At 43.4% G+C, this 26,524-nt stretch overlaps 1 protein-coding gene across 4 annotated transcripts in view; it reads right to left on the reverse strand.

Moving 5' to 3' along the window:
* Positions 1-19,798: 19,798 nt before the first annotated feature.
* foxp2 (forkhead box P2) overlaps positions 19,799-26,524 on the reverse strand; it is a 103,066-nt gene continuing 96,340 nt past the window's right edge. For all 4 annotated transcript variants that reach the window (XM_068586353.1, XM_068586350.1, XM_068586354.1 and 1 more), the window contains one exon: positions 19,799-23,609. In XM_068586353.1, the coding sequence (XP_068442454.1) occupies positions 23,465-23,609 (145 nt within the window). In that variant the 3' untranslated portion in view covers positions 19,799-23,464. The remainder of the gene's footprint in view (positions 23,610-26,524) is intronic.

Genomic DNA, 26,524 nt, shown 5'->3' on the forward strand with positions numbered 1-26,524 from the left:
TTAATCAGGAGGTCATATGCATGTAAGTAATCCTCTCTGGGGTTTAGTTGACCTGCGCTTCATTGAAACTTCCAGTGTCTGAAGTGTTGCTGGTTGGACCCTGGCCAACCCTATCTCTATGAAGAATAAGAACAAACCTGGAAGTCAGCTGGAAAGTTAGCCAACATGACTCAAAAGTTTAAGCAACTATAAATATAGGCCAGGCCGGAATTATAATACAAACAACCTTTTTTGTGCCAACATCATCTTTCACTTCTCTCACTTTCAATTCATATAATTCACTTTAGATAAATTGCGACGGAGCCTCATGCTGTGTCCTCTGTGTAGTCAGTAGGGTATTGTTAGTGCGCTGTCTCGCTGATTGCCATCATAGCCATTGAACCCTATTGGTAACAGTATAAGTGAGATTTAAGCCTTGGTAACATGAGAGTGTGGAGGTGATTGATGTGAAATATGCCCTCCCTCATTGACTGGCTGAACTCCATTTTCTGCTCCTAATGCAGAAATCACTCCGGGTCCCCAGCATAATGATTTACGATGAATCTGTGTCAATGTTGAACTCGGCAAACCCCACGTAATCCATCTTGCAGATATACCTACCTACCCCGCCCCACCTTGCCTGCTCTCAGCTGCCCGTCCCCTGCTTTCGCGATGGGAAGGTAAGGAATGCGGCGTTCTCTCTCTCTCCGTCTGTAAGTGTTGAATCCATTACAGGGCTGATGTGTAATCACAGAAGACCTCTGTGCCCCCTCAGACTGTAATTACCTGGATACAGATACTCCCTCACTCCATCCCCTAGAGCTGCTCCAAGCCAAGAACTCTCTTAACCAGCATGCAGTGCTTTCAGCGTGCCTATCTGGGTGGCCATGTGGAGATATATTTAAGAGATGGGACATATACGGGGCAAAAAATCAGGGATAAGATTGCATTTAAGTAATGGGATTTTGACCTCGCAGTGTGTAATGGCCATAGTTCACCTCGGAGATTGGAACGTGCACAGAGCAAATCGAAGACTGCACCTTGAAAAAAGTGAAGTTCCTCCAGATATGGAAATCTTTTGAGGGACTGACTGTACGCGCAGCGTGACTGCACCGTGAAATCAACCCCCGGTGTCTGTCTTTGTCTCTCTTACATCGTGACATCGCTGTTGCTGCTGACAAACATTATCTTGTGTGTGATCATGTGCATAGTGTCACCCCATCTCCTCCCCCACCCCGCAACCCACCCCGCATCAAAATAAGTCAAAGTGGAGCCGGCTGTGTAGACACACTAGGCTGTCACACTGTGTCAAGCGTCGGTGTCAGCGTTGCATCTGTTGCAGTCACATCTCAGAAGACACAAGGAAACGTCTCTCTGTTGACTTCATCTGTTTGTTTGGCAGCCTGCCTGATTGCTGGAGTGTGTAGTGGCGAAGAGAAAGCGCCGGCTCAGTCGGTGCACACGCCGCCAACAAGCCTAATCCTCCTTTCACCAGGAAAAAGAGGGAAAACGGGCCCCAAACAAACACACATCTCTGTTTGTGGCTTTCCATTGCACACACACACATTCCAAAAGCACTCATATTGCAGTAAACGTTAAAAGTCTTTGCGACGAGCCTTGAATGCATTTTATGTTTACATTCTCACAATGTAAAACTTTTCCTTTGACCAATAATAGTATGAGTTCAGAAATTCTCAGCAGTTTAAATGTAGTTTCCTCATACTCCTTCGTCATTAGCTGTGAGCTCCCCTATCATCGTGAGCTTCTCACAGACCGCATGTTGGTTTTTTTGTAACTGAGTAAAACTTAAGCAGAAACTTAAGCGAAAAGGAAAAATGTCTGTCGGACAGAATATCTTGAATTAATCTTAACAAGCTTATGCTTTATTCCTCGGCTGCAGTTCTAATGGAGATGCAAATCTTGGCCCACGTTGGCCCTCGCGTCTACTTTAATGGCCAAGCGAAAGAGTTGAGGTGTCGCTTTGAACAGCATGGACCGGCACCTGTACCTGATCAAACCTTCAAAGATTTTACACAAGTCCACGCAGAATGAGTGGAACTTAATAAGTAAGGCTTTTTGAAGCTGACCGTGGCACTAGCTGAACCCTGACGCCCTCACATGATTAATAGCATTATGGTAAGTCCTTTTTTTCTCTCTCTAAGTAAAGGATTGTTTGAGGCTGTCTGATCAAAACACTCCACCTTTTATTGGTCCAACTGTCAAAGGAAGCAGACTTTGTGTTTGACAGTTTGAAGCATTCCATCTGGATGGGGAATATACATGAATAGGGCATGAATTGATGGGCTCATTAAAGAAAAATCTCTCTATGATCAGAATAAAGCCTGTTATTGCAATTGATTAGTGTTTCAATGCAAACAAACAACTATTCCTCAAGGAGCGAGCACTCTGGTAGTTGAATAATGACTGACTTTCTGCTTTCTGCTGCACATCTGGGCGACAAGTTTGGAGTGAGAAAGGCGCACATAATCAGTTGCAAATGTTCACACAAGCGCACCAGACTTCATAAATATGTATCCCTCGGAAAAGGAAAGAGGATAGCAGGTGATTGACGATTAATACTGATGTTAAAAACAGGCCACTGGGCGGGTTATCACAATAACTCGGCCTGGAAGATACAAAATCCACATGTGTGTCTCAAAGCTTGAGAGAGGATTTCAAAATGGCTCCCGCTGGCCTTTGGAAGAATATGAGATCAAAGTTGACGTCCATCTGTGATTAATTTAACTTTATTGACAATCAGCCGAAGTCGCCAAGACAGAAACTGTTTGACCCGTCGGTTAGGCTCATTGCTCTGCCACATGTTGAGATTTTGATCACATGTAAAAACCAGACTCAATCTGGTTTAAGACTTAGGTCTAAATGCTGGAGACCACTTGATATGAGAAACATGCTGTACAGTAAACACTCCCACGCTGACGCACTGCATGCCAGATCCATACCCGCCTCTTATTAGCCACCTCTTCATCTCTCCGGCATCATAACACACGGAACATACACATCTCTCATGATGACATTTCACACTACGGGAGTGTGCGATGACATGCTACTTTACATCACATGCATGCCACTCAGGCTTACAGAGGAGTTGACTTATCGGGCTGTATTGTGACAATTGACGCGACGTTACAAGTTCGTGACAGATGACTTGTAGCTGCTTATGCGATCTGAACCTTCAGGCGCACACTTGGTGAGAAACGCTCGCGATCGCTGCAGCTGTGAATTAGGAGTGGCGACTTAACGCTTGAGCGAAACCGTCTTGGTTTTCAAATGCTATTTCATATGAACCCGAATCCCACGAACCCAATGAATTTCTGCAAGATGTTGCGTTTCCAACCCTCCCCCCGCCCCCCCCGAAAGTTGTGCGTCTTCTTCGTCCTCTGCTGCCTTTGTTGTCCGACGTGGAATGATAATCAGAAATGTCAGACTGTTTGGATTTCTATGATCCTTCGCAGATTTGCGATTAGCATAAACCATAAGCCAAGCAAAAGCGACACTGGCTAAAATCACAGTGGGATCCGTATTTGTTAAGGCGTGACGCCTCATAGCCTGTGTGTCCTGCTTTGAGCCTTCTCACATGGTGCCAGCGTGTACCCCTGAGGCCTGTTAGCGAAACCCCGTGGATTGAGGCAGATCAAATTTTACTCACAGAAACACGGAGCCACCCGCATGCACATGAGCAGAAATGATACACAAACAAAGCACAAATAGGCTCCCATATTCATGTAATAATTCTCCCTCTGTCACACATATAAATATATATGCACACACACATTTCCCTGCACGCTCCTGCACACTCCACAAACATACCTATTTCTTGATTAATCGGACGCCCTGCCTAAGCTCCCTAGATTTGGCTTTGACATAGGTTATAATTAAATAAGGCGAATTCAGGAAGTGTCTGAAATCTCTCATTTCTTGAAGAGAAATGTGAGTTTTAATTTACCTCATGCCGAGAGGAGCTGTGGTCACCTGCAGAGAGCCAATTCACTGTGCATCGCTTGGCGCATGATGTCTGGCTTGGACAGAATGCGTCGTTAAAATAAACCCCCAATGCCAATTTATGGAACAGCGGTCAAATATTTATCCAGTTGATGAGCTGGGCTATGTGTTCCTCCCTGGCAATAATTAAAGACAAACCCAAGCTAAAGGTGAGCGGCAGCCATGACATCACTTCACAACGGCACTCAGATGGCCTACTTTGAATTGTGGACAATACAAAAGGGCTGTAATGTGTAATTTTCCTCTTGTGGAAGCGGGGGTGGCAGGGTCTGGATGTATGATGCAGCTTTTGCTTGTTTTTTTCCTGTTAGCATGAGTTTATGAACGCTGGGTAAACATCTTAAATGTCAGAGTGGCTCCTTATCCAAACTCATTTAACCTCCTCAACAGCTGCTGCGAGAATAAGTCTGGAAATAAATGAGCTCGCCTTGTTGATCTGAACCTTTCAACTCCCCCAAAAGCACAACACCCCCCCTCCTGCACGGCATTACGCAGTGGAATACCGGGCTAATTCTCTCATCGGGAAAACTGAGTATATTCCCCGGCTTCCTCTGCACACAGAATAGACTTCAAAAATGTGAGAATGAGCCACGATGCCCTCTAATTCCCCAAATGGTTGCCTGCTATCTCCACGGTGGAAGCTATTGAGATGCAGGCATGAATGGGCATGAATGGGGCGCCGGGCCGTGTGCCGTGGGAAGGGCCTGTTGTGAGAGCTGGGGCGTCTCAGACAGGGATCACAGCCCGAGGTGCTGCGTGTGTCCAATGAACAGCACTCAGCACCCTGGGATAACAATGTGAGCAGAGCTGTTCTGAAAATCAATAAACCGCTGGAGCTCTCCGTGGTCTCCTTCATAGAGAAATAACAGCATGCCAGAGTCTATCTGTGTCTTTCTTTCTCTCTCTCTCTCTCTCTCTTTCTCCTCAGTTGTTGTTTTTCTATAAACATGCTGACATAGAAAATAAGACACATAAAGTCACGAAAGGGTAAAAAAAGAAAAGTGTGTGCCGGTGATACTGTGCTCCACATTCCATAAATAGTAACTTTTCTGCATTTAATCTTTATGCGCTGAGCATATTTTCTATACATCTTTTGGTTAAATATGCCCTTATAAATGTCACATCTAATCCATGGACTCCCAGCATTAACGAGACGTGCATGGAAACAAGTCAGCACAGGAGAAAAGGGGGATTTTGTAAATCTCCCATCAAAGTTGTCTAATTATGTTAATCAAGAATTCTCCAAATGTCAGCATCGCTGGAGAGGATGAGATTTGGAGGGAGAGTTTTGTAAATGATGAACTAACAAAGTCAGCTGGACTGCAGAGTAATGACATTAATTAATTAAAGTTGGACATACAAAAGAGGCAGGCTTAAATCACGGGCTCACTTCAAGAGTGAACACATGAATTAATATCAAGAATCAATTTGTTGCAAGAAAAATGTTTTCTTATGCTGAATCAGCACAGATTTGGCTCAGCGTTTATGGAAATTAGGAGTTTTTCCCTGAATGAGAAATCTGACATCTGCAGAGAGTGACATCTTCAAAATGAATAGAAGCGTGTGTGAAAACATTTTTCCACACCTCTGAAAAAAAAATTAATTAAGCAAAACTCCTCAAATATTATGTCTGAGCATGAAACACATTTGTCGTAAAAGGTAAATCTGCAAGACACACACTCATCTGAAAAACATCTGACCTCAACACGAAGAAGAATAGAGCTTTAATGCATTAACTTTAGAGGAAGAGTTTGACATTCAAACATTCCATTTTGGTTATTTCTAGGTCACATTGCAACATTTAAAGAACTCCTTATGGTCCGGGAACGTTCTGGTAGCGCTACGGGCCGACGTCCTCCACATTGGTGTGGACAAATGTCCTAGGAGCATATAGCATTTCTAGCCGGGCATTGAGCTAACGCACTAGCATTTCCTTTAACCTCGTCTCCCAACTGCCTTGGCTCGCTCACACAAACAGCGTTTTACAACTTTTTGGCCCTAATTTGGAAATGTAAGTGTTCTTAAAGAGATCATGTGACATATCCTGAAGTTATATTTCTACGGTTTGGACACAACAACAACTGCCTTCAAAGTCCGGTGCTGCTGCTGGTCGTTGGAGTTTGTAACCTTAGAACCAGCAGAGCTGTTTCACTCCGTTTCTAGTGTTCACGCTAAACTAAGCGAGCGTGACAACCAAGCTAGCTTTGCTTAGCTGTCGGGTGTAGCTTCATATTTAATGCACAGAGATCTTTTCATGTAACTTTTGACAAGAATGCTAGAAGGCATATTCCCCAAAAAGTCAAAAATATATCTTTAACACCTACCTTAGTGTCTTGTGCTGTGTTAATACATGCTAAAATGTCAAGTTTGCGTGTAACAAATAGCTAGCTTTACTCTAGATGAACAAAGATATAATGTCAAGAAGTTTCTAAGATATAGAAACATAGGACAAAGAATTATCAATTGAGTTATTATTAATTAAATTATTTTTCCAAGACAGAATATGGACTGTGCACAGTGAAACATGTTTTCAGACTTCAGTAAAGCACCGGGGTTGTGTTGGGAAAAGCGACATTAAAAACAATCAAGCTGTTTATTGTGTTTGCAGTAATTAGATCTTTAACAGCGGGGGGCTTTTCCCTTCTGATTCTCTAATTTGATACTGTATCGTCTCATCGCCGTGCCGCAGGTTAGCCACATAGGGAGGAAACATTAATCTAATCTAACACTTCATTCAAAACTCCAGGGGGTCTCTGCTAAGTGTTGCAATCTCTGACTATTAAATTAATGTTGTTGTTTGTTTCATGATGGAATAAATAGGATATGCTTGATGAATTAGTTCTATTACTGAGCAGAACATTCAACTGACACACTGCAGTGATTGTAGCGTTATTAGCATACCTGTGTGCAATACTGGATAACTAACAAACTGGCATTTGAATGTAGTGTTCTCACTTCATAATGTTAGTATTTATATCAATTAGATGACGTGAATCATACTGAGCCTTGGAGCTTTTCTGTAATACATGATCATTTCAAAGGACACATAAATAATTTGTTAGATCTGTTACCGGGACACCCTTGCAATTATTGATTACTGACTGCATGTAATGCAGTTGATTAAAGCTCTCATTACATGCATTTTAAATTTAACTAGATGAGAGCGTCAGATGAAATTGAAATGAAAAATGTGAATATTCACATTTCCAAAGGGCCAAACTGAAAACGTATTGTCATTCCTCGCAGTCAGTGATGTGTCAACTATTCTCCAGGACGCACACAAATTGTGGTGTTATTCCCGCAACACCACAGAACTCTCTTGAACGGGCTTGAGACAGAACAAAACATTACACCCCATTTGCATGTCATTAGGAAAATGGAAAGCCACCTCCCCCTGTGGGTTTAACCCCTTATAAATATATTTAAATATATAAATATCATGAATACATTAATTGAAATTGCCCTCACAACACAACCACTAAAAGCATGCGACAGTCCCACCGTGGAGCTGCTTTGTCTCTCATGGGAGAGGTCACGCATGCAGATGGCTCCATACACACACCTGGAGACACGCACACACACGCACACAAACAAAAATCATGACAACTTCGACACACATGTCATCCAACTTCTCCCTGACCTTCTCATAAAAAAAACACACACGCAGCGAGCCTCACACTCCACCCCTTATAAAACAATGACACACACACACACACACATTCTTCCTCGCCAGGATCGCCACCCACACACCTCTCCGTAACTAAATTCCCAGCTCTTGGTCTGACTTTACACCACAGACTCTCTCTCTCTCTCTCTCTCTCTCTCTCTCTCTCTCTCTCTCTCTCTCTCTCTCTCTCTCTCTCTCTCTCTCTCTGTCTTTTGCTACTTTCCCCCTTTTCTCTCTGTTTTCATGGATCAGCGGAGAGAGCAATTACATCAGCGTCGGTCTGGCGGCGTGGAGATGAAGAGCTGTGTGGCTGTGGGCAAACACCTGGCCACGGTTAGAGGAGCAGAGCAGGAGGAGGAGATGCAGTGTAGACAGATGTGCTGCAGCTTCTTTGGGCTGTGGGGAGGCCTGGAAGCACAGTGTGTGTTGGGGGGGTTGAATTCTGATGGAGAGCACTGGAGCACAAACGTGAGAACCCACAAGATTTGTGTGTGTGTGTGTGTGTGTGTATGTGTGTGTGTGTGTGTGTGTGTGTGTGTGTGTGCCTATTTGTAAATCCTGTGTGAGTGTGGTTGAGTCGAATCAGTGAAGCCCTAAAACAACCCCCCATCACAAGCAGTTAACATTACAATCCTTCACAGCAGTCAAAACTCCGGCACCACCAAAGTTTCAGGCTATCTATTCACTGTGTGTCTGTCTTCCTACTTATTGACACAGCCACAGACATTTGCATTACAAAAGGAAACTGTTTGAAAATATGCACAAAACATGTCATCTCTGATAGAGCTTCAAAAATGCTTCAAACATGCCCCCGAAACAGTGCAGAACTGCACTGAAACTCAAACGTAAAGGAGGACAATAGAATGTTAAACCCTTGCTGCGCTGCCGTTTCCTCTTATCTGTTGCTGGGGGATATTTAACTTTAGCATAAAGAAAGAAAAAAGTAGGGAAAAGTGCGCAAATGACATAAAAGAAAGAAAAAAACTGGACTGGAAGAAATTGAGTGATAGAGGGAGGGAGAGAGAGAGGGAGTTGGGTTGAGGATCACAGAGCTGCTCTTTGACCTCAGTCTAACCTCCACGAGACCTGAGACAGACATGTGGTTGCCATCTGGCCTGGCTTACCATTCTATTATGCCAGCTAATTTATTCTTAAATGTTACTTGGATCATGCTGATGCGGCTGATTTCGCTTTAGTTTTGTTTGATGCACACGCTGTTTTAAGTCTTAAAGTTTAATACGTTAATAAAACTTTAGAACTTTTTTCAATCAAAGCTATAACCACATTTCAGTTCATATCTGTCATGTATAACTAACGCCTTCTTGTTATTATATTCACTTTTGTATGATTGAAATCTAATATACGTTTTGCAATGGACTATAAGTATATTTACTAAACACTTCCATCTTAGGAAAATTGAAAGACTGCATTTTAGGACAACACTGGACTTTTTTCCAGTTACTTTGCCAACATCTATTTGACATGCACACAAGCCATAAGGTCAGAATATAATGAAATTATTGAAGTTTATCTAAAAAAAAAAAAAGAAAAGGTTTTAAGTTGCCAACGGAAGAATCAGATTTGTACTTTTTTAGCAAACAATTTTGGCAAAAACATCAGGCCTCACATTTCCTTCCACTGTGCAGCCTCCCCGTGTTTATACACATGTTACAATGTGACACTGAGTGGACATGAATCATAACAATGGAGAGGATGTTAGTTGTTTGTTTTATGTTTGAGATGGAGCTTAGTTTGGAGCTTGTGCAGACCCAACGTAGAAAGCTGCACTCATTAAAATGACAGCTTATTATTCAGAGAGACAAACGAGTAAAACACTTGGCAAGACATGCAACAAAGGATAAAAACCCAGGACATCGCAGTAATGTGGCTTGTGGCCTTAACGCTCTGTTATTCATGTCTTATTGGGTATGACGCAACACATTATACACACCTGGACTTGGATTTTCTCCCATTTGTCTCTCCGTAGGTCTTCAGTTTGGGACTCTCTCTCCAACATCTCTCTTTAGGGATGTTGGACTAGGTTCAAGTCTGGCTTAGCTCGTCAAGGACATTCACAGAGTTGCTCCTGTGTTGTCTAGGCGGTGTGTTTGGGTCATTGTCCTAATGGAAGATGAACCTCTGGCTCAGTCTGAGGTCCTCAACGCTCTTGCCAGGGTTTTCATTAAGGATATGTCTGTACTTTGCTCCATCCAGCTTCCCCACTCCACCCTCGCTAGTCCCTGCTGCTTTGAAGGCCAAACATGGGGCCAAACAGTTCAATCGTATGACCGCACAAGAGACGCTTGTTTCTCACAGTCTGAGAGTCCTTCAGATGTTTTTTTGTTTTTTGCTAACTCCATGCAGGCTTTCATGAGCCTTTCACTGAGGAGAGGTTTCCGTCCTCTTGAATGAAGAATTAACGAGGCCTCTGTGCGCTCGGGAACATTCAGCACAACATAATTTGTTGTAACCTTGACCCAGATCTGTACCTCAACACAAGTCCCTCCTCTCTAAGCTTGATCACATGATCAAGCGCAATTTCTGCAGCAAAGTGTTTTTTTTTTTTTTTTTGCTTTTTAATAAATGTGCAAAAATGTATTGGATCCCCGTTTTGCTTTGTCATTATCGGGAAGTGAAAACCTTTACTTACACATTTCAAATGTAAACTTAAGTTAAAGATAACCAGCGCTCCTTTTCTTTGACAGAGCTCGGCACACTGGCAGCTAATGTAATTCTATCCGAGCTGATATTTGTTCTCCGCAGCTCGAATCCAACTCAGAGGCACTTGTTGCAGAGGAGTGCAAAGCCACACCCCGTCCTAGCCAATTAACAGTCAAATCAACCCAAACAGATTTCCAATTGATAAATCTTTAATGATACCAGGGATTTTACACAAATGCACACTTGACAGTGCTAATTTAAAGCAAATATGAAGCTTGATTAAAAATCCCCCAGGCATGGTGGGTGGAAGATAAATGTTTGAATAATTTATCCGAATTAATTGACACGACTGTGATGTTGTAAACAGAAATGTTTTGATGTTCATAATGCATTTTGACATGAGGAGAATTTGGGGACGGTTCCAGGGAAGAGTTGGAGAAAGTGGGGAGAGATTCACGGCGGGGAGAAACTCCAGGAAGAGAGAGAGAGAGAGGAGGGAGTGGAGGCAGGGAAAGGATGTTGAGGGGGACGAAGGCTGCTCTCAAATTCACATTACTCCGGATCAAGCCGCCTGTACAACCACAACTCTGTATTTTATCATCACGAAAAAAAAAAGAAAAAATATATATATATATATGCGTAGGAAAAGTGCCGAGCTATGATAGACAGCGAAAGTGATCAGCAAACACAATGATACACAAGCCTGGGAGCCTGCCCGAGGCTACAGCGCTGTGGGTTGACCCCAAGAATGTGACACTAAACAAGGATGTAAATACTGTGAGAGCCGAGAGAGGAGAGAGGAAGAGATAGAGGGAATGAAGGGGGAGGAGGAGGAGGAGGAGGAGAAGATGGATGGATTCTCAGCCTGAGTGAGCACATATATATATATGTCGCAGCATTGCAAACAAAAACACAAGCAAGCGTCAGTGTAGACAGAAACAGAGAGGGGTCGGGAAGAAAGCGCCAGAAAGATGGAAATCAGGGCAACCTTGACATATTCCAACGGGCCCATGTTCCACTTGGGACCTCGCAGGGGTTACACGGCCGCCAGGTGCAGGGCCACCACTTGTCTGATAAGACACCGATCTGCATGTGCCTGTCTGCTCACCTGTCCGCCCCGGCCCCTGGTAAACATGCCGGTTATCTGCAAACAAACAGAGTTTACTAGTGACTATGTATGAACGCATCACATTTTTTGATGGAACTGCCGCGCCGGGCTTCCGGATGCATCTCCAGCATGATACAATGTACACCCGAATACATGAATAGGCAACAAGGAGGCCCTTCGCCGTTTGTAAGGGGGGGTAGTGTTGACTGCATTTTTAAAGATGTTATTTTGATTTGACACGACTGTTGGCTCAGTGGAGTTCAGAGCGGGAGGGGAGGTGGGGGCGGCGAAGGGGGGGGGGATACAAGACAGCCAGAGGAGGAAGACAGGAAATCATGTAAGGCGGCCTGCGTCTGGGGAAGGGCCGGGGTAAACAGCAGTGGGCGAAGCGAGAGGGGACGGAGACAAAAGACAATCAGCTGGTGAGGGAAGGAATCAGCATATTGACTGTCATGGGGACAGACAGTATAGAAAGAGAGAGGGGGGGGGGGACAGAAATACAGAAGCAGCAGATAAACAGATCCAAAGATGACAGGCGTGCAGTGAATCCGACACACAAAAACATGAAAGCGCTAACACACAAAGACACCCAGATGCAACGATACATTGTAGACAGCAAAATAAAGTCACCCAGACCGCCTGCAGGTAATGTAAGTAATTGGCACCATTTGTTTTTTTTCTTCTTCCCCTCTCTCGCACCTTCAATCCGTTCCAACAATGACAATAAGAGGCAAAGTGAGAACCACGGCGCGCTGCGCACACAATGCACAAAAGGTGGCTAGGAGCGAAGCTGACATTACAACACATGCGTTTATGTTGCCTGACAATGTATCGCTTGCACATCAAAGGAAGCCTCACCTTTTGCAAAGCAAGCGAGGGCGAAGTAAGTGGAGGCCCTCGCTTTATTAACTCCCAATCAATAAACATGCAGTCGCTGGCGAGGTAATCAGGAAACACTGGCAAATGGCCTGACAATGTATCAAAGCCGACGCTCCGAGGCAACGGCACAAACTCTAACAAGCATTTTATTACCGGTAGCTGTTACTGACATTAGTCAAAAACCAAGAGAGATAAAATGGAATAAGGAATGCAGCGTGGCTGGCTGAGAGGCCCCCTCGGCTGAGAGTGTGCACCTCGCACGTTTGATAGCCGCACGCCTCCTCTTTGATATGATAACAAATAGAAATTGTTTAAAAACATCAAATGGGCAGCCGGCGAGGAGCAGACTCGCTGTGACGGATGCCTGATCGAGAGGGCAATGAAGCCGCCTGGTCCGCAGACGTGGGAGGATTACGTTTGACGGAAAAGTTGTCCGAAGTCCCACCCTGGAGGGACTATTCAGACGTAAAAGTTGCAAAACACTTGTGGAAAGTAAAAGTACTGCATTTAATTGTCTACTTCAGTGTAAGTAAAGGTACATGTGTGTTATCAGCAAGAGTGTACTTGTGTAAAATACATTCATTTGCTATCTTGACACTGTACCGCTCTCGTGCTCGTACGCTAAACACAAGGCTACCGCAAGTTGCCGGTTAGCTTAGCTTAGAATGCAGGCAGAAAGCGGAAATCAGTTCAAAGGTGACAAAAGACACCTATAATAACCTTCTGAAGCGCAATAATTCATAGATTACATCCAGCTGAGTGAACAAAAAACAACATATTGTGATGTGATGGAAATTTAGCAGTTTGTGCTAAGCTGGGCAAGCCCAAATGTAGCATGAGTAGCGCGCAAACATGAGCGTAGTCTCACTCTTCTTTCAGCATTGAAGCTAATAGTTATTTCACTACAATGTCAAACTCCTCCTCTTACTTCACTTTTATCTGTTTGATACAAAAAAAACCTATAGAAATATAAAGGAAAACACATTAAAACGTTATCAGTACTTCATTAAAGTCCTCAGCTCCTTCCTACCGCATTAGTCTGTGTGCCCTTACAGTTTGGGTGTTCAGGTGCCGGCTTCTCACCCAAAGGATCGCGTCCAGGTGAGAAACCCGAACGGGAGCTCGCTCCTACCTGCAGCTAATTTGTTTGTTTCCTTGTGGGGCCTAGCTGATATTAAAAGCAGATCCTCAGTGAGGGAAGGAGGCATGGAGGGAGCTGGGGGAAGAGGGCGGAAAGGGGAGGAGGGGACGTGTGAGGGAGGTATGAGTTTACAAGCCGCAGGTATGGTGAATGGGTGAGTGAGAAGATGCAGAAAAGAAGGCGGTGGAGGAGAGAGGGGGGGGAAAAAAAAGAAAAAAAAAAGAAGAAATTCTCATCCAAATAACTTTCACCCTGTGGGCACTAAAATGCAAATCACAGATCAAAGAGGTTCGGAATGGAAACTAGCGAGATTGGGAGAGAATATCATCAAGCTGGGGTTATATATGTATGTTCAGGATGTGAGAGAGACATGCTGGACTCAGGTAATGGAGCTGACCTGTACTTGAACACTGCCCCCCCACTGCCACTATCATTTCCCCGCCTGCCTCCTCCCAGGATTATAGCATGTACAGTACACTGGGAAAGTAATTTACTTTCTCCTTACAGTACTTCTCTTCCCTTTCTGTTGCTCTCTGTTTATACAGCCTTTTCATCAGCCGGTGAATGTGCAGTTTACACAGACACAAGCCCCCTCTTCTCTCTCTCTCTCTTTCTCTCTCTCTCTTTCTCTCTCAAAGCAGTGGTGAATTCCCCGTTTACATGTTGACACTGAATGGATGTTCGGCGACTGCAGCGGCCTGTTTGCATGTCGCAGCCGCTTAAGCGAGAGACGCTCCTTTTCCCCTCGCCTCAGCACACGGCGAGCTCTCCAAAAACAGATCCACGTCAGGGAGGGAAAGCGACGCGTTCGCCCGCGGAACAGAAATGAGAACAACGAGCGGCCGTGGAACGCACGAGAACTTCACCGGCTCGAAGTATTTGAAGTATTTTGAGTGTTCCATTTAGTTAGATGTGTTAAACCTCAACCTGCAGGTCTAAATACAGTGTAGTTCACTTCTGCAAGCGCAATACACAGAGCACGTGCAGTGTGTGTGTGTGTGTGTGTGTGTGTGTGTGTGTGTGTGTGTGTGTGTGTGTGTGTGTGTGTGTGTGTGTGTGTGTGTTGAGCTATACATAGACACGGAGGATGTGGTTCTGAAACAGGAGCCTCCACATTAATTCCTAATTGATGTCTGTCTTCCTCGTTAATGTCTAATTAATTATTCACGTCTGTCTCGTCCACCTGAAGCTGTCTCAACTCTTCTCGTGTGCCGACGTGAAATGTGACAATGTTGTCTCGTGGCACGCACTTTTGTTGTCGGGTTATGACTCAAACCGGCGAAAAACAAAGCGTTTCATGTCACACGTTTGGAGACGCGTCCATGCCGCTGTTGTCTTTTCGGCGTTAATTTAAGTGCTGTGTTTTACTACAGTCTTGAGGGACTTTATTTGAGTGTTAGTATTTTTACAGCAGATTTGAGAGGGAAATATGACTTTCTGTACAACAACTTTCACAACTTTCATGAAGCAGGACAGGAAGGAAGTTAAATGCACTGACACGGTGAAATTAAACATAATCCAAGACCATGGCCTAACACAAAAAAAGGATCTTTTTTCTTGCCCACCCCATCAGTCATCAGTCACGACCTCTGATCTTTATCTTGTGACCCTCCAGAGGTATCCTGACCTTTACGTTGGGAACCAGTGAAAATAATGATTGCATCTGAATACTTCATTGTTTTCTCCCCACTACTGAAAGAAAACATACAAAAAGTATCTTCCCTGCCTTAATTATGTATTTTCTTTAAATTAAGACCTTGAGAATCCATCTATATGCTGAATACCAATAAGCTGCCACATTGCGTTGCACTTTATTCTGTCAATGTAAAAAAAAAAAAAAAAAATCATCCACATGAAAATGAATCTTTTGTTATCCTCCACAAAGTAAAGGTTAATTTCCCAAAGCTTCAGTATCTCTCTTTTTCTGAGACAGAGCAGGTATTCAGTTGGTGCCATCTGCATCAGCACCAATCCCTGCACTGGATTAGCGGTTCGCAGCACTTTGACTCTCACCGTCACAGGATTTTAAAACACAGCTGTTTTTTGTATTTTATTTTAGAGTTGGTCAGCACAACCTGTGCAGGGCCGCACTCGTCCGTCTGCATCTATAGCCGTCCTCAAAGAAGCTCTCTCTTCTGCACTATGGCGTCTTTTTTTTCTCGTGGCATTTGCTTTTGAATGTAAATCTTTAATCCTCCCTTCTTCTCTTTCCTCTCCCCACCTTTTCTTTGTATTTGTCCATCCATCCTTTCTCCCCGTGAACCTCCTCATCCCCTTGCTGTTGCCAGCCGTTCACTTTTTTTTGCGCCCGGTGTTTCCTGCTTTGTAATCTGATTACTTCTGACGGAATTAGTATGCATATTTAATGCAGTTTTTTCGCCCCCCCCTTCTTCTTCTTCTTTTCTCCTCTCCGTCTTTTATTCTTTTTAAATCTTGATGAGTGATGCAGGGAGGAATGGAGGTGGGGTGGGGTTGCTCTTCTTGCATGTCTGGCGGATATGCCAGGGCCATGCTAATAAATGACAGCTGATTTATGCGTCTGTATTCTTTTATTTATAAAAAAATAGCAAGCGGGCTGATTTCTGATATTAATAATACAAGTGGATCCACTTTGATTAGGCTTCTGTGGAGAGCTGTGCATATTCAGCATTACAATTAAAGCCTCTGATGTGAAATAGGAATGACACGCTAATGAAGCGAGCTAGCGAGCCTGAACCGCGACTGTCCAACAGCATTACGGCCCATCTCGGATGAAGAGTAATTATACGAGGAACACTGAAATGTCATTAAAAATCCTCAGTAAGTGATTTAACCCACCATTCCTCACTAATGCTAGATATTTCTTTTTTTTCTCTTTACCAACCCCTAACCCCCACATGATCAACTCCCAAGGTTTCTTTAAAAAAATGAATATATATGTATATATATATATATATATATATATATTTTCTTTTTCACGAGACCAAACTTCTCCTCCAGAAGTTCCCCACAAACAAAAAAAAGGCGCCAGATTGCTGAAACGCAAACATATTTGAGAGCTTCTGAGACAAAGACATACCATGGCATTGTCCTAATTTAATTGCAGTACTCGGTGGTGCCGGTGGTGCTGGGTAATTGAAATCATTCCATTATAAATTCCATTATGAATTGGTGATTAAGGCCAGAGGTGATTACCATGGATTAAAGATGATAGTTGGGATTTTTTCTTCTTGGCATAACCTCTCCAGCCACCTGCACACTATCCACCTCAAACAGCTTGACTTATCACCACTTCCACGTGAGGGAAGAAAGTATGAGAGAGACAGATACGACGTGTGCAAAAGACGCGACACGCCGGCGATAAAGAGTGTGTTGTCTCTAAGAGGATTTAGTTAATCTGATTCTACCCCTTCATCCTTGTTTGATGCGCTTAGTTTCACGGGAAGGAGCCCGGAAGGCTTGTTGTTGTTGTTGTGAAAGCACAACGGAAAACAAATAATGAGCTGTATCATGTCACCATATCATATTCATTAGTCTCATTGTTAAGTCTCTCTGTGCTTGTGTGGGTGAGTGTGTGTGTGTGAGAGACAGGGGGAGAGAGAACCTGATAGGTGTGTGTGTGTGTGTGTGTGTGTGTGTGTGTGTGTGTGTGTGTGTGTGTGTGTGTGTATGGGTAGATAATGCCACAGGCAAGAATTCATGAATATCAGCAGTTTCTCACCATTTTGTTGGGTTAATCCCTTGTTTCAGTTGGAGAAATAGGCGCTTCTCTTGCATACATTATACCGGTGCCTGCACATCACATCCCCACAAAGTGAAAAGTACCTTTTTTTTTCCCCCCGTCAGGTCCGTCTGATGTAACGGTGAGTGAAGTTTTTTGTATCGGGGTCACACTTTTTTTTTTGTGTCGAGCTCAGCAGCTCCTTTTCCACAGTGTGGAAAATCAGAAATGTAGCGACGGGGAGGCAGGTGGATGAAGATGTACATGCGAACCATAGTGACCAGTGGGAAACACAACACTCGTGGGATTATTTGAAAGAAGGTTTCTACATGAACCTGACCGGCCCAAACCAGAAAATGGACCAAAAGCTGCTGCTGACGGGACAAAACACGTGACTCCTCTGAAGGCATCTAACATGGAGCGCAACGCCTTGTGGCACCCAACTCGGCACCCGGGTGGGGCGGGGAGCGGGCGCAAGAAGAGTCCCCTCGCCCACCACCGAAACCGAGCATCATGCCTCCGAGCTATGCAATTATTTTTGCACTGCTTCCAATATCAACTTGAGAGCAATGCAAATTATTTAAGACGCGCTTTTCAGGGCTCGCAATTATAATAATGATGATCTCAATTAGCGTTGCCATTGCCTCGGACTATTTAGCAGGCAATTTTGCAGCCCGGGGGCGAGGGTCTTTCTCGGGAGCCGACACGCATCGTCGGGTCAGAAGTGGTGGAGAGAGGAAGAAAGAGACAGGAGGGAGAGAGAGAGAGTTGGCACTCTTAATCAATAAACTGCAAGACTAGAGATATTTACCACCCAATCCCACAAGGGGACGGTTCATAAATTGACCTAATTGGTCAGTGTTGGAGATGAAATGAATGATGCTCGGGTCTAATTCAGAAGGGCAGGATGTAAGCCACTTGGCCTCGTACCGTTGTACCAAATAGTCCTTCCATGTCAGGAAGTTAAAGGAGTTTGCCCTTAAACATGCTCTTTATCCAGAGTTACACGAGCAGATTGGTACCACGTTCAACACACAATGCTATCATCTACACAAAGTAGGCTTATTTTCCAATGTGTTGAACTATTGTGTTGAAAGTGTACAAAACACTCGCTCTTTCATGAAAATTAACTCCCATTTCAGAGCATTCTCTGTGTCCCGGCCTCTCGTGTAGTGCACTGCTGTGCCACTGTATATTAAAGGGACTTCTTTCCCCCCCCTGCCATTCATGTGGAAAAGGCTTGCACCACCAGCTACCCTTTCTTTTATTCATCGTACTGTAAATAACTCCACTTTATGAAAAGCAGCCAGTGTGACTCACGGATACCTCTCTAACCACAAGCCATTATTATTTCATGGCCTTTGAAAGAAGGGTCTATAGCAGGCGCGCTCACACTTTAATGTCGGAGCTCCCTCTGATGTTGTGTAGTACACAGCGGCCCTTGTTGCACTCCGTATGCGATCCCTCACTTGAATTCACAAACACTTCCAAGTGCATAAATAGCGTGGAAGACGGGGGCCTCGCGAGCTAGCTAATGCTCTGGAACGCCATTGCTGAGGAGATAACAGGAGCCTGCCATGGCTGACGCTTGAAACTGTCATGGGGAGGTGGTCGGGGAAGGGGAGGAATGTGTCTGTGTGCCTTTTATGAAAAATGCTTGTTGTTCTGACCTCTCATGGGACATCATATGGTAAGGAAAAAAAGAACATGCATCAGCGTTACGATTAAATGACCAGCGGACATGATTCAAAGGGTCCCACGATGTCCCGGAGCACCCTTTTGGAACGTGTAGAAGGCTCTCGGCATACAGACGAGCTAATGGGCAACCTATTGGTCATGGTAGATTCAGTTTGAATCTCAATGAGGGTGTCAGTGTGTGGCTGCGCCATGACCGACAAGGTGCGGTGGGCCTGCTGGAGTTGATTTAGCCACGCGGCCTGTCATCGCGTTTTATCGGTCAACATCCATCAATCCAAAAGGCTAAAAAGGCGTGTTTTTTTTTTCTTTTCTTCTTCTCCGTTTTCTTTTGAAGTGTCGAGGGGAAAGTGCTGTCTTGAAGACGGGGGGGGGGGGGAAAATGTCTGATGAAATTTCACGTCTTTGTTTTTTTTTTTCCCCCCATGATGCAGCACCTTGATGCTAATAATTCTCTACATGAGCATGACAACAGACTTAACAATATGGTTTGTGCCAAAAGCACTTTTTTTGCAGCGCGTATAGCCCAGAAATGATGTCGAGCCGCTCTGCCAAAAGTCTTTCAAAAACAGGTACACGGCAGCAGCGCCGTGCATTCTGGGACATGCTTGTGGTACATGGAGGCAGTGGGCTTGAATCATACAAAGGCTAAACCCATTACCGGTCCATAGGGGTGGGCAAGGCGGTGCCTTGTCCCGCTCTTCTAAACAAGACTCGAGGTGCTGGAAGCCCGAACAAAGCCTTGTAACATATACATTAAACTTTAATTATTTTTTTTCTCCCCCAACCCCTTCCTTCACATCTCCAAAGTAGCAGCTCCTGAAACGTTAAAAGTGTGCTAGATTTTCATGGCTGTGCCTTTGTAGAATAAAAGATATATGTGTAACAGCGGAGGGGGTGAACTAGTCTCTGATGCCGAGGTAGACAGTTGCTTTTCAAATTCCAAGTTTTGGTCCTTTATTTTATTCAGCAGTGAAATGCCATGAATACAGAAAATAATAACGTCTGTTACAATTCTCAACCATGACCTTCTAATGTCAGAGAACCTTTAACGTATGGACACAGTACACAGTAATGAAAAGTATCAAAAAAAGTAGTTGAATCTCGTTCAAAAGGAAATGAAACCAAAACAAAAAAGTTTTCACCAATTACATAAACATATGTTTGCTACAGTCCCAATTTACTGTATACATAGGGGGATCATATTCCCAATTATTAGAGAAGGATAGCAGTAGAAAGGATACATGACTCAACTGCCAGACATAATGCTTCATAAAGTATGCACAGAGGTACAAGCAATAAATACACACATTAGGTTAAGCCTTACAGCTACGCAAAGCAGATGCAGAAAAAGCAGGTTTGCTATTCTTAGCGAGCAATGAGAGAGAAACAGTAAAAATTCAGGTAAGTCAGAAAAGAAACACTGAGATTTTTTTTTCTCTTAGAAAAAAGTCTGGTAAATTTATGGGTCCACCAACATTTTTTTTTACATAAGTATGCACAGTTATCAAAATACAGACAAAATCAACCCAGAAAATCCAGACAATCCTAAAATCTAGTGGAGGAGCAGATCGCAGTTCTGGAGGTCTTTCTGGTATTATGTGCAAGCAACTATTTTAGACATTTTTTTTTAACTTAATTTATACAAAACCCATGCAAATCTACAGGTAATATGCATTCTGTGGCTGACAGGTTTCATCCCTCCCAAAACAGTATATCTGAGGTAACGCACTCCTATGCATTGTACGTACATTTAGGCCATCGTCCCGATGATTTTTATTATTATTCTTTTTATTGATTCTTGTTTCCAGTCCACCAAATGATTTTTTTAGACATGCATTTTTAAAACACAATATTCCCTTACAGGTAATCTATACATTATCATTCTACAAATGTTTGAGGACAACCTATTACAATGCAAATCTTCCGTATCTTGACGCAGGGAATGTAAACGTTGGTTTGAGCCACGTCCTGTGAGACGAGCGTTGGAGAGCGTACCGGCTCTTGTGGCGTTCTAATAACTCGTGCAATCTGTCATAATTGTTCTGAATTTGTTGTGCAGAGGTAGAAGCTTTTAGAAAGCCTTTTTGGGTAAGTGGGAGAACCCTTTTTTTTTTTTTCTCTTCTCTTCTTTTTGTTTGAAAGACGCGGCGTCCTTTTTATTTGGTGTGATAAGATTATTAAGAACGTCGTCTTCAAGTCGTTTCGCTGACTCCAGCTAAGTATTGAAGGGATAATCTTTGTTCCTGGGCCCAGTACCCTCTTGACGTGGAACTGGCATGTGTGTGTGTGTGTGTGTGTGTGTCTGTGTGTGTGTATTTACATGCTGCGTGTTTGTACAGTACTGCACGTGTCTGCGTGTTAAGCTCTCACAGCACAGTGTTTCCATTTTGGTCGTTACAGCACAATACGAAGCCACTCGTCGGTTCTTTGACAGCGTGCGTGTTCTGCAGCTGGAGCGCCGTTAACCGAAACAAGAAGGTTGGGAGACCAAAAGCTCGGGGTCTTTGTATGTGTGTGTGTGTGTGTGTGTGTGTGTTCGCCTGCATGTATGCTCGTCTCTGACAAGGTGTGTGTGTATGTGTGTGTGTGGTTGTTTTAGCATTTTGTTATCCCATACAAGAGGAGGCAGAATTTTGTGTAACTTTGGTTTACTGAAAACAGAAATGACCATTAAAGCAACAACACTTTTCTAGATGACATTCGCTGCGAGGGAAACGAGGAGACGTAGTCTTCAAGTTAACTACTTCTCCTTTTGTCTCTTTGAATACCGAGTGTGTTATAAAAAGCTGGTTACCTAAACAGAGTCCATCAGCGCGTACACCTGTTGTATCTCTATGTAGTTTCGAAGCTATGAACCGCACACTACCACATACTTGATGACGTTAAAGCAAATATCACCTAGAAAAGGTTAACTTTCACCTAAGATATCCTCTTCTGCAATGGCTATTATTACTTGCTTTTACATGGTAACCGAGCCATTTCATATCAACTTGAAATTATGACTTATTTGGCTTCACTAGATATTTCTCATGTTTGGTTAGCGATGTTTTCAGTTTCGGTTTCGACGCGGCTCGGAAACAAAACCGCCACGGAAATAAGACGTGACATTATTTTGACAGTCCCACTTAGAACAATACATATTCACCAGGTCAGAAAATAAAAAGAATGTAAAAAAAAAAAGAGGTTAAAAACAATGACGTGTGATGTGTAATGCATAAAAAGGAAAGAAAAAAGAAAACAAAGAGAAAAAGAAACTAAACTTCACAACAACACAATGTTTCTGCACTTCCATTGAATACACAAATGTTTTGTTTTGGTCAGGATCCACTTTTACAGTTAGCTGCTCTCTACCAGTCAAATCACAAAAAAATGCCTGCAGTTCAAATATCACATCACCTTTTTTTCACCTACAGGACGTCTGGCAGAAAATCTCCAAAGTGGACGTTCAATGATTTATCAAATTACACATCAAAATCAGCATTTACTTCCCTCCCCCCTCTCTTTCTCGTGATCATCTTTGTATAGGGCTAAATGAAACAATCCCAGAGGTTATTCGAAGGTAGTTTGCGGAACAAAAGCTTCTCTTTGTACTAGTTTAAAGTCACAGAAGACGGACCAAGAGGAGTTTGGTGGCTTCTGTCTATAAGCTATTGGCCATTGCTAGTGTTGGCTTTGGTTTCTAGCTGTTGCCTGTGACTGTTTGCAGGTAGACAAAGCTTTAGAACGAGGAGGTAAGGAGAACAGCAAGAAGAAAATTATGCGGAAATGCATTTGTTTTGTAAATGGTGCTTTATACAAACTATTTTCCCCCAACTTCATTTCCAGTTTTTTTTTTCTTTAACTTTTAATCACAAACAGATAATAGACTGGAAGCCGACTTTTTTTTTTTTTTTCTTCTTTTTTTTCTACTTTTTTTTTTTCTGGACAGCTGCAACAACAGTCTTGGTACCGCGTTTCCATTACTGGTGTGATTCAGGGAATGGCATTTACAGTTGTTGGTGTCGAAAATCAGATTTAGAAATTAACGATGGGAAAAAAAAACGAAGCTCAAAATAATATACTGGTTTTCGTTATAGTAGCAACATACAGGCAGTGACACACATTTCTGAGACTACTCCTGTGCAAATGATAACAGAGCAACAACTTGAATTGAACCAGCAATTGTCTCTAGACATGAACAACTACTGGGGGGTTGGATTATTCACAAACATAAAACGTCTTCCTTTTTGGCAGTATATGAGGCCGCTAGCTTTCAACGGAACATGATTTGCTCATTTGTTTCATGTTTTTCCCCCATCCATGAGTCCATCATCCTTGTACTGTGTGTGGCCACGCCTTGTCTAATGAAATAGGTCTCAAAGAGTTAATTCTTCTAATCAGACATCTCATGCCTGTCATGTGTGGGGATCCCAAAGGGCTGCAACAAAGAGTTCCTTTGGACCGGTCTCCATCCGGATGCATGCTCAATAAATAGTCCCAGTGGTGAGAGAGACAAAGAGAGAGTCAGCTGTGGTTGTTTGGACTGTGGAGTGGTTTCTAGTCTTGCAGGTTTGTGTGAGAGAAACAGTGCGGCTGGGTGAAGGGACATGTTGACCAAAAACTCTGTCCTAGTCACTCCAGGTCCTCTGATAAGTTCCCTTCCTCCAGCTCCCGGTCATCGTCCAGCTCCGGACTGTGATTGGCTGTCGTCACCAGCGACATCGGACAGTCGTCGTCATCCATGTTGAGTGGCTCCTCCTTCACGTGAACGGGATGCCTGCGACACAATCACATGGGCGAGAACCCGTTAAGACGTTTTATGACGCCAAAGGCCCATTTTGACTCGCCTGCAAACATTTACAGTTGTTGGCAGTTAGGAGAGAGAAAGACAATGAAGAAAACCAAATTATAACCCTTCTTTTCCAGGTCATAGGCGCCTTTTCTGCACGTGGAATACACAATGTGGGTTTCGGCTCACAGATAAATATGTTGTCTTATCAGAAAACAGGCAGATAACAGCCATGACATGCATTATCTAGTGAAAGTAACAGCCGTGTTGTTTGCGAGACGCTAATTCGACATGATGCCTCACGTCTACTGTAAGTAAGCGCATGAAAATTGCATGAAAAAACATGGCCCCTGTAAGGCCGATAAGCTGTGATGTTCCAGACATGTTTGGCATTTAAAAGTTTACTGATGACACCAGGTTGAAATACATGAAAAAGGAAAAAGGGGTGGTGGGGGGGGGGGGGGGGGGGGAGAAAAAAATAACAGGCCACATGATAAATAATGGAGAATTTCTCATCCCTGAGCCCCCTGGAGCAAAGGCAGAGGAGAGGCTTTTTTATCTAGTTAATAGAAAGCGCAGCCACTCGTTAATATGCAGGGGCTGTGCATGTCGCTCCTCAAGAGGAAAAACCGGCAGCTACGTTCTGCCATTAATCAACTTCAGCCCCGGCAGTTGGCTCGGACACCATGATACATGTTTTTAACTCTAAATGGATGAATATCTTTAGCCACTGTCAATAAGCGGCGGGCAGGAGAGCAGCGGCGGCGCCGGGAGCAGGACGCCACCCCCCCCCCCCCCCACAGAACAACAGAGGAGTGGGCGGAAAGAAGCGTTGGGCGAGGAAAAAGAATAATAATGCTGTCACACACAAACAAGGCATAACATGATCTGGGGCCCTCGTCGGGGAGAGGGGTTTGTGCCGCGATGATAAATCTGACAAAACCTAATTATTTCTGACGCATCGGATGCATCAGAAAATCCCCCCAGACTATGAAAGAGGAGAGTGGAGGGAGAGACTTATCAAGTGGTGGTGCGTTAGGACGCGTCTCATAGCCGCTCTCCTGGGCTGCCTTCATCAGCGGAGAGGAGCGGGGGGGAGGGCGGGGGCCTTGAATTTGAAGAGAATTTTTAAAAGGTGCAGATGACTTTAATATTCAAGCCAAATACTGTAAATTAATATTCTGATGTGACGGGATGAAAAGAAGAGGCTGATCTTAGCAGGATGCAAGCGGAGCGATGGATATTTCTGTGAAACACTCCGAATCACTGAAGGAAAAGACAATATTTTATGAGCGAGTCGATTAATGTTGTTGTAAAATACAGTACAATTAGACCGTACTTATTTATATTCTTTTATGTCAGTCTTTTTGTTTAAATGCACGGAACAGATGTGATATTTTGTTCCATGCATTTTGCATGAATATTGTTACTCGGTTATTAAACAAAGATGAAAAACATCCTTTTAAATACTACTTTTTATAATAGTAATATGAGTTTGGGACTTTTGGGCATAAATCTTTGGACACATTTGGGAGAAAAACACATTACTCCATAAAGAAAATAAGAGCTATCATTTATGTAATGAAGAAATCGTTCAGGATAAAGATAAATAAAAGATACATGCCGACATGTAACTTCAGGTCCTTCTATTCAGCATTCATAAGCATAACATCTTATAAACCCTTCATTAACCATGTTTTAATAAACTGTTTATGATACAATATGATGAGACTGTACCGACTAGGAGGACATTTTTAAAAACAGTGATTTTACATGGATTTATGTCCTTTTATGCAGCTCTTTTGTTCCCTGTTTTTGTTTGTTTATTTTAATTATTTGTTTGTTTTCTAGTCCATTTGCTCTTTTTGGTTATTCGTTTGGCTTTGTTGTATTAATTGCCTTTATGGAATGATTTTCTTGCCTTTTTAAAAGGTGCTATATACATACAGTTATTATGATTATTATTATTATTATTATGAAGTGATTATTACATGCACAGTATTTGTTGATTTTTTAATTTATTTTTACCGCTTTGTCATTTATTACACGTATACACCAGCCTCAAATTAAAAGGTGGCCACAGGAGGAGTTAAAGTGTCAACAACAACACTAATCCGCTTCCTACCACATCAGAGTTCACTACGCACCATGTATTAATGTTCATATAGCGCGTACCAAAGGTCTCCCTTGTCATTTGAATATGCAGCTCATAAGCTGTTTGTGGGGCTTTGAAGAAAAATATGCAGGACCATATTCACAGGCCTGAGCTTTCTGACACTTTATTAAAATATGTGGATGAGCCATTTAGTACATAATGGCGAGCTGCCATTATTGAGTCACTCAGGAGTAAACGCCGGACTTTGCGCTGTAATAAATACGTGGCGCTCTGCGTTTGTGTGTGCGTGCTTTGGAGATGCCTGCTCTCACATCAATTGGAGATTAGCACCAGCAATCATGCAGAGGTATGTCAGGGATGCAAATAAGGTCATTAGTCCTTGGGCCTAATGGTCGGTTGGGGGTTCAGGAGAGCTGCTGTGTGGGAGAGGGGCGGGCCGAAGATATTCATAACATCTCACTGCGATTCATTAACTAACACCAAACAATTTCATGTGACAGCACAAGGCACCGCCGATAAAACAGAGCGATATTAACTAGATTTGATTTGCTTTTCATCCGACTGCAGCAGGAAAGTTGGTTTCTAGGAATAAATGTTCCACTGCGGTCATTTTCCCTTCGTGTGGACTTGCTAATGTGCTCACGCTGATTCTTACAGTTGCAGAGTCTCTCCTGGTATACAGTACCACTTCTCCCGGGTCAGCATGAGTGTGCTGCACACGCGTACACACAAGCGCAATCAAACGCGCGCGCACACACACACACACACACACACACCCAAGCGTGGC

Source organism: Clinocottus analis, unplaced genomic scaffold (genome assembly GCF_023055335.1).
Source record: "Clinocottus analis isolate CAN_PGR_092001 unplaced genomic scaffold, fCliAna1.0.p SCAF_20, whole genome shotgun sequence".
NCBI classification, from domain to species: domain Eukaryota; kingdom Metazoa; phylum Chordata; class Actinopteri; order Perciformes; family Cottidae; genus Clinocottus; species Clinocottus analis.